At 47.3% G+C, this 17,318-nt stretch overlaps 1 protein-coding gene across 7 annotated transcripts in view; it reads right to left on the bottom strand.

Annotated features, from left to right (window-relative positions):
- HDAC7 (histone deacetylase 7) overlaps positions 1 to 17,318 on the bottom strand; it is a 1,864,336-nt gene that overhangs the window by 209,047 nt on the left and 1,637,971 nt on the right. For all 7 annotated transcript variants that reach the window (XM_069653189.1, XM_069653190.1, XM_069653188.1 and 4 more), the window contains one exon: positions 16,653 to 16,740. In XM_069653189.1, coding sequence (XP_069509290.1) covers positions 16,653 to 16,740 — 88 coding nt within the window. The remainder of the gene's footprint in view (positions 1 to 16,652; positions 16,741 to 17,318) is intronic.

Here is a 17,318-nt window from a genome sequence, read left to right as displayed (position 1 = left end):
GCTACACACTTGTGTGATTTCCCTACTCCCAATTGGAGTGCCGGCTCCCAGGTGTTCTATGCTCAACCATCCACATCATGGCCAACCAAGGGCTTCCAGCAGACTCGGCCGGTTACATGTCATGAAATCCAGAGCTCAGCTGTCGCCATCTTAGGTGTTGCAGTCAGCAGGCACAGGAAAAAACTGTGCGTGGATCGCAGTACTGTTCTAGTGTCAGGATATTAATGGATGTTGATGTCTCCTGCATCCATATTGGTTATTGAATTTTGGTTTAATCACGCCTTGCGTATGTGCGGACAAAAACATAAAATGAGAACCAGGACAGAGAGACACCAGATATGCTAAGAGAAGTAGTAGTCATTTATATAGCGCCTTCTCATAGTAATATGGTCGCAACGTGCTTGCGTTGGGAATGCCCTCGGAACCAAGTTCCAGAGTATGGGAACATTCTTAGAAAAGGCTTAGAATGTGTGTGTGCATTTGGCCAACATAAGGAATTAGATGGGCTGGCTGGGCTCCAGTAAGCAACCCAGAAGATCAGGCATGTGGAAGGGTGCTGCGGGAGATTAGGAGAGTGCGCAAGTGTAAGAGACTCTTTATGTGTCCAGCTGGACCACGTTTTTGTTGAAGGTCGTTGCTGTATTCTGATGGCAGAGGCATTGAGGCTTAGTCTGGTGTAATGGAGGCGAACGTTATGTGCCCATTTAGACTGAATTTTTCATAGGCTGTCGCTGCATTCTGATGCGTGTGGGTGGGTAGCCATGGCAGCGGCAGATGACCACCGAAGTGGTGAGTTTATCCGTACCTTGAGGTTCGGATGGATCTTTGTTGTTTATGCCACTGTTTCATCAGGTTGTCCGTGTGAGACAGTCCTCTAGGCGCACCAGCCGGTTTGCCATAATACATCTTCTAAGCATCATAAAGAAGGTATCATAAAGCATCTTCTAAGCGTGATAGACGGGTTGCGCTACTGTCTTCTAGGTGCAATATCGAGGCTACCTGCTTATCCTTAATTGCAATTTGCTGGCAATCCTCATACATAAAGCGGAGCTGCTGGGCTACTGTGAGAGAAGAACAAAGAATAATGTGGCCCTCCATAACAAAGGCAGCGGAAAAGTGAAGGAGTAGTAGCGAAGACTGTAATGCATGACTACACTTATGAAGCTCCTCAATAGTTGCCTTCAGGTTTTGACCCCAGGCAAGATGTTTGCATGTTGATACCACACACAGCTTGGCCTGGGAACTCAACATGTGCATGTTCATCTGCAGAAGTGTGCAGTGCCCTCTAGAAGAAAGGCCCTTGCCCACAAAAAGTGGCACGCTATAGTTGGTCAAGAATGATATCCTGAGAACATTTAGCTGAATTGGGACAACACCCTGGGAGCTCTTCTCAGTGTGTCTGTGCTAGGCACCACCACATCATGTGACCTGGCCAGAAACAGTCTGACACAAGGGCACAACAGAACACCAAAAACAGATACTACATTCCGAAAGGGCCCTCGGTTCAGTAACAACCAACTTTGCAGTCATTCCAGGAATCAAGAAATAAAGGTTTAAGAGAACATTTGAAACACCTAGTATATTTACTCATTTGAACCTTGAAGGGGTAAGCACTGATGTGAATTCCATCAAATGACTCCAGGAACGCCTCTCTCTGCAAGCCTTTAACCAATGACAACCAATAGTTTGTCTCCTTGGTCAGCCTTCTACCGTTCTGCTCTTGTTCCCCGCCTCTTGTCCCTTTTGTCTCACCAGACCCGATATTTTCCTCCCCACCACAACCAGCATGTCCTCCGAAATATGTTTGCCGGTATGTCTTTTAAAGAACTATGCAAATACATATGTATTCCAAACAACTGTGAAACAAAAGGCTGAAACACAGATGTACATGTAGGCCCATTCCCTACAGAGGGATCATGAGCAAAGCAATGTATTTATTTGAATTTATCGAGTGATTTCACCAGTGTGCTGTACCAACTTTAGTCAACAGTTAAAGGAATTAAAAAGATTTACACACCTGATGACGCATGAAGAAAGATTTCATTCAGGAAGAAGCGAGAAGACTAGTTTTAAGAGAAGAAGGAAAAGCAGCCAAAGTAGAATGAGAACAAACATGGAACAGGAGTAGATTGCAGCATTTCCGGGCAAGAGTGTGAACGAGCAAAAACTAGAGGGAGGGCGAGCAACTGTCAAAAGAAAGACAAGACCAGCGAAGTGTCCCAGTAGGAACATAAACTCAACACAAAGATAAATGGGAGAAGAATCGTAGATGCGCTAAAATACAATGAAGTGTGGCTACAGACGGGGAGCGGGACAGAAGAGGAGCAAGCGCATTGGCTGGAAGTGCCACATGAAAAGATGAACAGTAGACAAGATGTGCGAAAAGCATTGTAAGGGGGAAAGTGTTGGCAGCTGATAAAGTAAGAAAAGGTTGAATTCTATGAATATTCTGGAGTAAATGGTTGCAGGACCCAAGCAAGAACCGAAATATGAGAGAAAGAAAGGGAAGAATCAAATGCAAGACCTATATTATGGAAGTAGACAAAGGAATGTTCTGGATGACAGGAAATAGATGAAGAGAGCAGTCATAAGGGGAAGGCAGGAAAGAAAAGAATGCCAGTTTTAGAAGGATTAAGCTGAAGAGAGCGAGAAAGCATCCACAGCTTAAGAGCTCATAAACATCCAGAAATAAATGGGGTTACCGAAATGGGAGGATTGGAAAAATTGTTCCCAGCCCATGTTACTGCATATCTGCAGGTGGTACGATAGGACGAGAACCCAGACAGGGAGAAACCAGGCATGCCAAGAGAAGAGAGAAGAACCAAGAATCGAGCGGTCCACAATATCCAAGGCAGCCGGAAGGTCAAGAAGAACGAGAGATGACCTTCCTCATGAGAGGAAGTAAGAAAATGACGGAAGATCAACTGTGACCCCTGGGACGATGCTTGCGTTCCGACTCCCCCTGAACGTTGACACGGGCACCCAAACGGTGCCTGTTCATTTGCCGAGGTGTGTGGTTCTCTGAAAACGAATACCAGAAGTGCCATGCGAAAGAAAAGCGCATGGCTGCAATAAGTGGCACAATATGGCTGAGCAAGCGTAGGTTTCTGAGAGCATTGGCTGGTGCAGATGCTGGGTGGAGTTAGGATCACAGCACACCATTCTTTACTCTCGGATCCACACCAAACATGAACAAGAAAAGGCAAAGCCGAGAGTGTGGGCTTTCATATAGGTCCGGAATAGGCATTTGCCAGGCATTGCTGTAAAAGGTACTTACTGTGCAAAAGATGGCAACAGCTGCAAAATGGTATAAGCTCTTGGGCGTATGACAGCAGTGCGTGGCAAATACCCATCTAATACGTATACATAAGCCACAACTGTTGGAACGTTTCAGTGCAAGGACATGTATAGTTCTTACAAATCAAGCGGCTGACTTCAGTTTTCTGCAACCTTTTGTGTTGCAGAGCAGCAAGCTCATTTTTAGGTGTGTCTATAATGCCAGATGAAGCAAGTCGCAAGATTGCACGAGGCTGTTTTCTGTGCAGGAATAGCCTGAACACAATGATAACTAAATTCCAGTTGGACACACAAGATTATTTCTATTAGGACTTCTCAGCATGGCATGCAATATTCTTCCATGCATTCTATTCAGACCGCACACTCCGCCACCACTGTCATGAGGTGGATCAGCAGCAAGTCATTTAATCATTTATGAAAAGGAACCAGGGTGAACTGATTTGATCTTTTACTGCCAAAGCGGAATGTGACAGTGATTTTTTTTTAAATCGTTAACTGGCATTCGATCAATGTCACACCAGAATTTGACAGTGATCCTTTTGATCCTTGACTGGCTTTCTATCACTGTTACACCTGTTTGTGACCATGATTCTTTTGATCCTTGACTCGCTTTTGAACCCCTTCATGCCTTTTTGTGACCGGGATTCTTTTGATCCTTGGCTGGCTTTTGATCCCTGTCATGCCGTATTTGTGACTGTGATTCTTTTGATCCTTGACTGGCTTTTGATCCCTCTTACGCCTTTTTGTGACAGCGATTCTTTTGATCCATGACTGGGTTTTGATCCCTGTCATGCCTTTTTGTGACTGATTCTTTTGATCCTTGACTGTCTTTTGATCCCTGTCACACTTGATTGTGACCGTGAATCTTTTGATCCTCGGCTGGCTTTTGATCCCTGCCACACCCAATTGTGACAGTGGTTTGCCCACAAAAGGCATTCAGTAATTGAACTGTAGGGGCAGCATGAACCAGTTTGCGGCTACCAACGTATTCTATTGCATTCAAAGCCAATGAAAGGTCTTGCGGCAGCTGCTCAAATCAATTGTTCGGTATCATCCGACAATGTTTCAGTTGTTCATGTCACTGTGTTTTAAAGCAGCTTGTTCCGGCCACATTATTTTTGTCATCATGCTCCATCTGCTAAGCCCGCTGTGCCCCATCGGGTGTCGCCTGCATATGGTTGGGCATCATTTCCGCTGATTCAGCCTGATCCAGTGCGCCCCGAGGTTGGGTTGCGCCATATGCATTTGTCCCACCTACAGAAGCCGTCTTTGCTAAGGTCATGAGAGTGCAGTAGATGTCCTTGATTTTCCCAGGCAGGCTCCCACATGACAAGGCAGTCTGCCGGCTTCTTTCGACCTGCATGGCCCAAGGCGTCAGTGGTGAATAATCGGTGGGTTTTCTACAGGAAGTTGCGCAGTCAGAACCTCACTGCGGGCAGAACTCACAAGATGCTTTCATAAAACCCATTAGCTGGGGGAGAGGTGCTTCCTTCTAGACTTCAGCAGGCCTGTCCAGTGACTGCTTCTGCTTTGGTGGTCATGCGTTCATATGCCCGAGCTGGGAGGATCTGGAAGGGAGGCCCTTTGCAAAAACAAGGGCCAATGGACGGATTTAGTTCTCACACGAGCTGGCTTTCAGTTCCTCTATTTCTTAAGGCACATCATATAAATAGCTACTTCCTTCGTGGCTTTATAGATAGAACTGTGTTAGCAAGGGGGAGGGGCGGAGAATGGTGAAATAGAAGCACTCGGTTCAGAAATAGCTCTTCCTCTTCCTTCTGTCAGAAACATGGACTATATACACGGGCTGCGACAGCCAATTCGACTGCGTTTCCGTTTACGCGGCACACCAGTCCAGAACCTTCTGTAGATGAGGCATGGACAGTTTGGTGGGGATACAAACGGAGACGAATCCTGTATCAGAAAGGTATCGTGGCAGATTCAAGAAGGCGCATGGCAGGCATGCGGAATCCCGTACATTCCGCAAGTCATATGCGCAAGGTACTTGCAAGGTACTACATCGTCCTGGCCTTAAGAACAGTTTTACCATGACACATTACAAAGGCTTCTGACTGAATAAACCCAGCAAGTACCACTGGTCAGGAGACAACTGCAGTGCTGAGTTCATGCAAATCGATATGGGGCACGGTCACTGCACCTGGGGCATGGTCACTGCACCACAGTGCTCGCATGGCAAGCTCTACACCATCGGAGGTGAAGGGAACGGGCATGTATGGCAGCTCAAGAGTATTCACCAAAAGCACCTTTTCAGTTCTTCTGCAGGTCAGATCTCCCTTGTTGTCCAGCAAACACACAGCGCCATCTACTACGTCATAAGGCAGGTTTGGCATAACGTACTTGATAGCAGACAGAGTAGAGCAGGTTGGACGATTTGATGGAGGCAACCCGGATTTGTACCACTGCATGGACGCACCTTTCAGCACAGAGTCAGTATGGTAGGGCGGACGGAGCTTGCACCACTGACTGGTCATGCCCTTCCGAGATGTACAGAGTGAGTACGGCAGATTCTACAGTCCCATACTTTCTGCTTCCATTGCATAGCCATGCCCTTCAAAGATGGACAGTATCAGTTTTGCAGCTTCCACAGTCTCAGAGACGACCAGGCTTGTTCCACTGCATGGACCTGACCTTCAGAGACGTACAGTGTGAGTATGGCAGATTCTACTGTCTCATAGGGCTGGGTGGGCAACTTTTATTGCATAGCCATGCCCTTCAAAGACGGACAGTATCAGTATTGCAGCTTCCACAGTCTCATGGAGACGACCAGGCTTGTTCCACTGCATGGACCTGACCTTCAGAGACGTACAGTGTGAGTATGGCAGATTCTACTGTCTCATAGGGCTGGCTGGGCAACTTTCATTGCAAAGCCATGACCTTCAAAGATGGACAGCATCAGTATTGCAGCTTCCACATAGGGTATTCCACTGCATGGAGATGCCCTCCCGAGACGTATGGGCGCTTCTACAGTCTCATGGGCCGGTCGGGCCATGTCCTTCAGAGATGTATGGTTCATTAGAGTTTGGCAGCTTCCACTGTCTAATACAGAGGTGCACAACTGATTTTGACAGAGGGCCAAAGTACCTTGCATGATGGCTATAGTGGGCCGAAAAGAAAATATGGGTGGGGCGGTAGGCGGGGCGTGGCAGGAGGCTTTTTAAACCCCCAATTTGTATTAAACACATAGAAAAAGAATATGTTTTTGAGGGGTAATGATTTTTATTTGCATTTAAAACTTACATTTTGTACTACACATTTTCCATTGTTATAATTTATTTCTATTTAGTTATTGTATATCGTCTGTTTAATTAAATTATATATATTTTATTGACCCTTGATTGGACATTCCGTTATTTTGGACTGCTATAGTTTGCTGTTTGGGTTGCCCAAGAGGAGTATGGCCTTCGTTGAGTCAGGTTTCCTCAAAAAGCAAAGGATGTTCATCTCCTAACTGTGCCTGTTTTAGCTTTATTATTGGGTTCAATCTTGGAGTGCAACACTATGCCCCATGGCCCCCTCACCCCAACCAAACACTATGCCCCATGGCTCCCTCAACCCCCAACCAAACACTGTGCCCCATGGCTCCTTCAACCCCCAACCAAACACTATGCCCCATGGCTCCCTCACCCACAATCAAACACTATGCCCCATGGCCCCCACCCCTTAAGCAAACACTATGCCCCATGGCTGCCTCACCCCCAACCAAACACTGTGCCCCATGCCCCCCACCCCTCAAGCAAACACTATGCCCCATGGCTCCCCACCCCCAACCAAACACTATTCCCCATGGCCCCCTCACCTCCAAACAAACACTACTCCCCATGCCCCCCTCACCACCAACCAAACACTATGCCCCATGGCCCCCTCACCCCCAACCAAACACTATGCCCCATGGCTCCCCTACCCCCAACTAAGCACAATGCCCCATGCCCCACTCACCCCCAACCAAACACTATGCCCGATGGCACCCACCCCTCAAGCAAACACTATGCCCCATTGCTCCCTCACCCCCAACCAAACACTATGCCCCATGGCTCCCTCACCCCCAACCAAACACTATGCCCCATGTCCCTCACCCCCAACCAAACACTATGGCCCATGGCTCCCACCCCCAACCAAACACTATGCCCAATGTCCCCCTCACCCCCAACCAAACACTGAAACATGCACCCATACAGACCCAAACCCCCCACCCCCAACTCAGCAAACAAACTCTCAAGCACGCACCCATACAGAGCCGAACCCCCACCCCCCCAACTCATCACACAAACTCTTAAACATGGACCCATACAGACCTGAACCCCCCCCGACTCAGCACACGCACTCTAAAACATGCACCCATAAAGACCCAACCCCCCCAAACCCCAACCCAGCACACAAACTCTCAAACATGCACCCATACAGACCTGAACCGCCCCACCCCCACACAAACTCTCAAACGTGCACCCATACAAACCTGAATCCCCCCAACTCCCACCTCAGCACACAAACTCTCAAACATGCACCCATACAGATCCAAACCCCCCACTTCCCCAACTCAGCACACAAACTCTCAAACATGCACCCATACAGACCCGAACCTCCCACCCCCCGAACTCAGCACACACACTCAAACATGCACCCATACAGACCAAACCCCCCAACCCAGCACACAAAGTCTCAAACATGCACCCATACAGACCTGAACCCCCCACCCCCCAACTCAGCACACAAACTCTCAAACATGCACCCATATGGACCCAAACCCCCCACCCCCAACTCAGTACACAAACTCTCAAACATGCACCCATACAGACCCGAACCCCCTACCCCCAACTCAGAACACAAACTCTCATGCCTGCACCCATACAGACCTGAACCCCCCACCCCCGCATCTCAACATTCAAAAACAAACATTCATGCACATCCGACACACCCCACCCCCGCATCTCAACATACACAACACAAACATACAAAAACAAACATTCATGCACATCCGACACCCCTCCACCCCTCCACCCCTGAATCTCAACATACACAACACAAACATTCAAAAACAAACATTCATGCACATCCGACACCCTCCACCCCCGCATCTCAACATACACAACACAAACATACAAAAACAAACATTCATGCACATCCGACACCCCTCCACCCCCACATCTCAACATACACAACACAAACATACAGCAGAACAGACCCAATACACAAACACAAACAAACAGACCACTTACTGGAGACGTGCTGGAAGGCAGGCTGGCTGGAACGCTGGCGAGGTAAGTGGAGTGGCACTACGGCTGGCGTGGTCTACAAGGCTGAAATGCCTGGCAGCATCAAGCCTTATAGACCACGCCAGCCGTAGTGCTAGCACTCCATTGGTGCAGCACACACGCACTACGTGGCTCGTAGGAGCGACTTGTTGCGTGTGTGCTGAGCCAATGAGGGCCAGTGTTTTGTCCTGCCCGGAAGACAACCAAGACTTTCCTAATGGAGGGCGGCTGATGCTGCTTGCGGACCGCCCTCCATTAGGAAAGTCTTTGTGCCTCGCGGGCCAGACAAAATGGCAATAGCGGGCCGCAACTGGCCCGCGGGCTGTATGTTGTGCACCCATGGTCTAATAGGGCATGCCAGACTTGTCCGCTGCATGGACGTGCCCTTCGCGTGCACACCCATCAGTACTGTGTGAGGGCCCCAGACTAAAGCTTCAGAGAGGGGAAATGTCAAACCACTGCTCAAGGGAACCCTGCATGGGTTTGTGTTTGGTGGCAAGGCCGGGGTGGGAGGCGACAATGCCAGCCAAATGCGATGCAGCATGCTTCCCAAGCCGCAATGCAGCTTCTGCAGTCAGCTAGCTGATATGACATGCACCAATAATGAGGAAGCTGAGGCTGCATTGCACGTGGCTGCTCATTGTTTAAATAAATGAGAGCAGAGGTGAAAATGTCTCCAAGTTCCTACTAGAAGCCAAGAACAAACCAGTTAGAATGACACCAACACTACCAAGAGCTACATTTGAATACGCAGGCCAATGGCGCCATACGAAGATATCTATGTGGTGTTCTCTTAGAGTATGTTTGGGCATGTTAACCAATGATCATTCACATCTAGGAGACATTTAAAACATATTGGGTCTTATATAACGGGCCTTCCATTTTGCGGCACGTTTGGAAGTTAGATTTGTTGCATGCTGCGAACAGGCTCGCCATTCTCCAGAGGGTGGAGCTCACGGAGTGAGGCCTGATGACCTGGATCTGATTTTAGTTCCTGCTCACCCAATACTCACCTGGATCCTTGGAGCGAGGAGGGAAACCTTCCTCATACTAGAGCTCCAAGGCTCTCTTTGGAAAAGTGTTTTGAATGAAAGCTATTGTCATGTTACAATGTGGACACTTAAATAATGGCCGGTCTTGTTTGCTATCCACAGCGGTAATGCCCTGCTGACCAAGTTACAGGCCAAACCATGGCAGGCACTCCTCGGTCATGCACTTAAACGCATACTTCTAACTAGTCAAATGTATGGAAGGTTTGCATCCTTGGATCAATTTAGGCTCCAAATCCATCTAATCCTGAGCAAAGGATATGACATGGGATAAAGCTTGGCAGGGGCCTTGGTTTACAAGTTTACTGTCACTGCCCTGTCTGCATGTACATCAGCTGATGTGGAGAGCGGGCATCACCAGTTTACATTCAATCTTAAACATGTATTGATGAAACTCCCTTGCACCAAGAAAGTCACTGAAACCAAAGCATACATCTGGTTAACTTTACCAGAAACAAGGTGAACACTCGCCGTCGCTCCGCGGGTTAAGTTCCATAAACGAATGTAAATTGTCATTCAAAATGTCTCATGAATAACCACTAAACAGTGTCCAAAACATCAAAAAGCTCTTCAAAAGCGGTATTTAATACACATCTTTAATCATAGACAGGGGCACGGATGCAAGTCCAATGCATTTCAGACACGCATCCTCCTTCAGGGAAAAACATGCACCTCACCCGTGTCTCCAAAAAAGAAGTGGGGAAACAGAAATCCCTGAAATGCTTCTGAATTATGACTTTAGCTCGGCTGCAGTGCTCTGGTCAGAGAGCTGGTGCTTCCAGTCACATTGTAGAAGCTGGGTGCCACCATCTGAGACTTTAGCACCCATTAGAGGTGGGCATTTCCATTGTCCATCAGAACATGAAGCACAAAGTAGTTCAATAGTTTCTGCATCTCCAGAGCAAAGAAGATTTGAATTAAATAAAAATAAAAAAATAAAAACTTTTGAACAGCTTGTGGCTGTCATCAGTAAAGTTTAACGACTGACCGTTAACGGCCCTAAAAACCAGTATGCGTCCATCTTGAGGAAAAATGGAGAGTGCTTTACAGCTTTTCGGTGGATCTCATTCGGTGTGTTAAGGGGTGAGGTGCCTAATGTAATGTAGAGTGCATATAGCGCATCTTGTATCAGATTTAGGGGCACAACTGCACTCTAAAGCGCCCTTAAAATAGCACGGGGAGGGGGGGGCGAAGGGAAACTAAGCACAAAATCAAGCACAGCGAGCGCGTGTGCGGGTCTGAACCGGTCTGCATCCTTTCTCATCAAGGCACAGATTTACTGTGTAGACTTCACGAAGTCCCAGAAGCAGTGCAGTGAGACAACCAGGTCCAAGGGGGCCTTTTCACCCACACCGAGTCCATGTAAGAATGTCTCTAACTAGAAGTGTTGTGGCCACGAGCACTGGTGATTACACGGGCAGAGCACTGAACATGGCGCAGCGAGGGGCTTATTACAGAGATCGACAGGAAACGGCACGCTTTGAAAGCTAACGCCACCCGCTCAGCTGCAGACAGCAAGGCAAGGAAGACTTGCAGAACGGAATCACTGTTTATTCACACGCTAAGGGGCATAAGCTGCTCCCCATCCCTTGGGGGACCCTTAAAACCGTGCAGCTGTTCCACGAAAAAGCGAAACGCCTCAAAAGGAAACTGCGACACGCCTAACGGGTCTTCCTCTGCTACCCGGTGCCACCCTAAAAATAGGCAAATACTCCCAAAAAATAAAAATAGGGATTCAAAATACACCCAACAAAAAATAGGAAACAGACACAAAGCACCTTGTGCCCCTGCTCTCACCCATACAGCTGCATGGAGAGGTGTGACCCAGCAGGGCACTTAGTACCACAGGAAGAAATGATTATTACTGCCTGATACGAACATGTAAGAATGCATTTCTAAATGTGCATGAATACACTAGCGAGAAAGGGGGTACTTATTACAGAAACATTTCTGCTTTACAGTGAAAACATATTTTTACTTCCTTATAAAAATACTCCCATTGGGAATAGGGCTTAATTTTTTACTCCCTAAAAAATCATTTTACTCCCAACTTTAAAAATTAGGCAGTAAAATGCTCCCATTTCTAAATCTTACCGGGAGCGCTAGTTAAGACAGTAGATAGAGCAATTTTCGAACGTATCCTGCAGCAGGTCAAGACAAACCGTCTCCACGGCACACTATATTATGGGGTATGTAGAATCTCAGAAGGGATGGGGGAACTAAGGATTCAGACAAGTTAAACGCAGCAATGGCCACGCCCCAGAAGCAATGGATTTGCCTCTGAACACAACTGTGGGCGGGCTCAGTAGGAGCAAGATGAGGGTAGCGGGGCATGGCCGCTCATGAGGCCTTACTAGGAGAACCACTTTGCAACATGGCCAGTAAGGCAAGTTCCGGGTATCGCGAAATACCTGTTGGTGTTACATAGACTACAGGCAATTATATACCCACTGCTCGGGTCTGGCAGATGTCATCTTGTGATGGTGAAAAGACAAATTCTAACTTAGATCCAATTAAGGTTTAAACACTAGCCACTACCGCGTTAAGAAGGAACCTACTTACCGCATCACACTTGGTTGTTCCTGGTTTAAGGTTTGGTCAGTTTTCATGCTGGTAGCGATGAGTGAAAACAACAGTGTTCAAGGCACATCTTTGCAACTACCCAAGCGTATGTACGCCTCGTAGACATGTGACAGCATAGACAATCACAGGGATATTGCCTGTGCCGCCAGGCAATGGGTAGGAGGACCCCTTGACTGAAAAATGAAGACCACAAATGAGACCTTCCACTCATTAACACCTCACTTCAAACAGTTATTGGGCTTTGTGAGTGGTGTAGGGAGACATGCCAACCACAGGACGGCAAATATGTGGCAAATGTATTTCACACATCCTCTGGAAGATGCTGTGGCTGTGCAGTACCACTGGAGAGAAGCAGAACAGGCCATCTAAGATGTCCTCTGTAAGGGCAGTTACTCATGTCATGCAGTAATAAACACTATGTGAGCGGTAGTCTGGGACAGGCCACAAAACGTGCAGTAGTCAGTGCCACTGATGAGTGATAATTCACTGTTGGCAATTACAAGTAGGGTTCTGCCTGCATGTGAAGAAATGGCATTCACAAACTCCGAGTGGCTTTTATGCCTGCCTACTGGCTCACAGCTTGAAATGCTGCCCGTGGTATGGATATTGACTTGACTAAGGTGTGACCTCGGTGGCAGCAGCGAAGATTGGCGAGGTTTCATCTGGACAGAGCTGTAATCATAGATACACCTGGGCATCAGCAGAGGGGAATTGAGTGAGATGCCCTTTGGTGAGAGATGTAACTCTGCAGTGACAGAGGAGATAGTCTAACGTGACATCTTGTAGGAGCTGGAAGAGCAAAGTTGCGTGGCGTGCAGCAATTCGGGTTGAACAAGATTTCCCCCCGAAGGGTGTTACGTTGGGAAATGTCAATGCAAAACCCTTTTGAGGAATTTGTAATCACGAAGCATCCCAACAGCAGTGCTGTAGATTGTGTGAGATCTCCTCTGGAGGGAGCTATGATTGTGAAGATCGTGAGCAATATCTTCTAGATGGAACTGTTCTGATAGCTGGGAGATATCTTCTGACCAAAGCTAGATATTACAGGCAGCAGCGGAGACTTTGTGAGACATGTACATATTGTTGTTGTCCTAACAAAGCTTTGCATATCCTTGTATCTGTTGCTCCCTGTTACCCCAGGGTATGCCGGCGCATTACAAATAATAAACAAACAAACAAACATCATTTGGTGACTCTAGAATGCCTTCTACAGGAAGGCTACACAGGGAACCTCGATACTGCTTTATTTGCCCAATGGCTAGATCTGAAAATATCAATACCATGGCATCCTTTAGGGCATATCATTCTATGCCTGTGACAATACAGATAGAACATCTTTTTGAAGTACCAGGGCATGCCTTTCCAAAAGTATCTGTGTAAGGAGGAGGTGGCTATTTCTCTGGGGCCATCACCAAGGACCCTGCCTACCCTACCAATCTCAGTTCCCAGAATATCACGCTGAGCTGGCGGCTGCTTTTTATTTCATCATTTTAAAGTTATAAGTTAACATAACTCTCCATAGGTAACACAACAGGTGTTGCTCCCTGCTAGAATGTTGCTCCAAGGCACAGGGTAATCTACTTATATTAAATCTGTTTACGAGCATCCACTGAGCAGGACACTGTGCATGTCAGGGCAAAGCTAAACCCAAGTAACCGGCTAGCCCACACTGTATCAAGTAAGACAACTTTCAATTAATTGCACAGGCTTTTTCATAATCCTGAAAATGACAAAACAAGATTGCAAAACAGTCTGTCGATGTGTGTAAAACCCAGGATTGAAGACATAACTCAACCCAACGTATTGAGGACACACCACACCCTTTTCCCAGCACACGATGATATTGTTGATCTATTTTAGGAATCTAAATAAGGCCATCCTACTGGCAGGCTTTAAAGAGGAGAAGCACTGAAGCAAAAGGCTTGAGAATGGGTGCAGGGGGAACTAATAGGCTTTGGCGAAGAGCAGGTCTTAAGGAGTTTGCACAATTTCCGATTGTCAGAAGCAGGGGACCAGAGTACGCGGGTGCTCCGGGGCCCAGACACCCCCGTGGAAAAGCAATCTGTGCTAATTATCAATAGACTTTCAATGGAACGTCATTAAAATCTAGTCGCTGGAACCCCCAACAAATACATAAGTTACCTCCCCTGAGAGGTTGCCCCACAGATGGGCACCAATCACCATCAGCTAGTGTGGGTCCCTGGGTCCCCACCAACAATCTTCTGTTATGCGTGAGGTCATAATCAGAGTGCTTTGCATCAGGAAATGTAATGGGTGACAAGATGTACTACTAAGTCCCACCCATCTTCCTGTCTGTTGTGGATCAAAGTGTCTCTTTGGTTAATTGAGCTCTCTGTGGCTCCGGATCAAAGCATAGGTGTCCCTCTGAAAGGGGGTCCGCCTGCAGGGTTTGCCTACTGTAAACAGTTGTCCCAGACATGACATTCACTGCCCTTCATACTAAGCGGTGGGAGCTGACTTCAGTTGACACAGATGCATATCAAAAAAGGTATTGGGTTTCCTGCCCTTTGTTAGTTCTGTGACCAGGACTCTTTGCAGGCCTGCTTCAATTAACTTGATATTTTAATTAGCCTGGCCATGGCAAGAGGAATCTGTTGCCTTCCCCTTCAAGAGATGCTTTGATGTACCCGTGGCTGTCACATTCCAGCTGACCAGGCTGTGTGTCCCCAGAGTACACTTGACTATGTGTTTGTTGTGCGGCAAGCATAGGAAAATATGTGTGAATTAGCCCCACACATTTTCCAGAGGTTCATCTCCCAACATTTCACGCTGTTGTCACGCTGCAGTCACTAAAGCCGTCTGAGATGGCTCAACCAGCGTTCCATATCCACCAACCAGCACAGAGACGATTCTTGACCCAGAACCACTGTTTAGGCCAGCCTGCTGCCATCCATCGAGCCTTGCTTGCCGAACTGCCTGCTGCCTGATACCCGCAGCTGTCTCCTGTCTTGAACTCTGTCGCAGGAGCTGCAAAGCATCTTGGAACCTACTTGACGATGTCGAGCATCAAGATCATCTCAAGCTCCAGATACATTGTGGTTCTGTCCCCCGTGTCCTTGTAGCAAGGCCCCTAGTGACATTTACGATCCCGTGGTCCCTTGTTGCTAAAACGAAATAACCGTGAACAGTTAAGACTGATTGCTTTACCGACTACCCTCCTGTCAGTATCCAGAGTGCATCCCTTTCCTTCGTGAAACTGTCTGTCCTCTGTGTTCCTTTACAGGGTGAGTTGTATTTTGTAGTGTGCTAGAACGTTCTGTTGTAATAATAACAAAGTAGATATTTGTATACAACCTTGACTGGACAGTCCCTTTTATCATTGGGTAATAATTGTATTTTTGCTTTGTTGCAACTAACCAACGATCCACGACCTTGCAGAGATAAACCTGCCGTTCTGTACACATTACCAAAATCGGACAAGGAGGTTTATAATTTAATTGTTTTTGCAATCTGTTCGGATCTCGTCTGGTGTACTAGAGGTGTGGGGCTGATTGATGGTTTAGAAACCAATATTCATCTCTCGACCAGTGGTGCCCGGGAAGCTGATCCTTCACAACCAAAACTGTGGGTTGCCAATATGGCATCCAGTTTTTCAATGATTGAACACCGACCAAACAGAGCTTTTAGTACGCCTTATTGCAAATGCGGAATCAACTACTGTCCTCCGCAAAGCATCAAGTACCAGAAATATACAACAAAATACACAAAATGGCACCTTCCAGGATATGTTATTAAATACCACCATCCCAAGAAATCAACAACCCCACTACCACCACTGTAGGTGTCATTCCAAAAAACAGTCACTCGATCCTGTGTAGGTAAGACCAAGAGACAGGCACGTGCACTTTATCTGTCAAATCAACACAGCTGCATACATTGGGCCTCATTCCGAGTTGGGCGATAAGGGTTAATGGTCATCCTTAAGGAACCCGGTGCCAGTAAACCCTTACCGCCCAATTCGGAGTTCCCTTAGCAGGACCTGCAAATGACGTGTGGTCTGACCACACGTCCTTTGTGGGTCCCGCTAAGGGACCAGGGCACTAATAACAGGCACGCTATTTGCGGACCCGGAATTAGCGCCTTCCCCATTCCCATTGAGCCCTATGGGGGCTCAAGTGGGAATGGGGAATGGTTGGTTGAATGGGGACTTACCGGGTCCGCACAGGTCGGAATGTCCCAGTAAGTCCCCATTCAACCAGACCCGGACCCGGACCCGGACCCGGACCCGGGTTTGGACACAGCAATGGCGCTAAAAGCGCCATTGCTGCCTCCAAACCCGTAATGACCCCCATTGTGTGTGTGGGTAACACCATCACATACACTCTATGTATACAAAATAACATAACATGCATGCTTAAAAATTAAAAAAAATCTGGGGTACGTGAGTGGTAAGCATATGCCCTGCTGCAGGTGTGTCCCTCTGCATCCTTACTTTGCTTGCTCTTTTCCTTGTTCAAGAGATGGCGAAGCTCCTCCTGCTTCCCGGGCTCTGCTTCGCGACAGGACGCCTCCATGTTCAGCTGCACAGAGAGGAAGAGAGGAAAGGGTCATAAGGCAACTGAATATCAGAGTAGGCCTATATCTGAAAAACATATTCTTGGCCCCCACAGAGGTAAGTGGAGAGGATTTTTAGACATCTGTAGGAGCAGGTAGGTATCCCCCAAACATGAGCAGAAGAAACATCATTAACCGGCAAATCATTAGAGGATTCAGAAAAACACAAAAACACCACATGCCACATACATTGTTTTACCAAAATATGCATACGGTTGACACTGTGTTTCCTGCATAGTAATGAACGCAAATAGAAATAATGTGCCCTGCATTTGGAGCCGCATAAGTGAAGTTATGTTACTACAGCACTGAGGTCAGTCAACAACAATAGTTATTGGCCCTTGGCATACTTTGGAAACCACAATGCAGACCTATTTGGCTTTGGAGGGACAAGACTTATATCTAATGTTATTGACTAGATTCAAAATCAATAATATATTATTAGCAGAATATACTACAGTTGTCAACCCCCCTTGTATCCCATCCATCTTCCTCCCTCAAGTTGTTCCTCTACTGCTGATTAGCAGAGATGCAAATGAGCCAT

The sequence above is a fragment of the Ambystoma mexicanum genome, chromosome 3q (genome assembly GCF_040938575.1).
Source record: "Ambystoma mexicanum isolate Mex_15411 chromosome 3q, UKY_AmexF1_1, whole genome shotgun sequence".
NCBI lineage: Eukaryota > Metazoa > Chordata > Amphibia > Caudata > Ambystomatidae > Ambystoma > Ambystoma mexicanum.
Note: the sequence above shows the minus strand (reverse complement) of the source record. Positions and strands in the feature narration are given on the sequence as shown.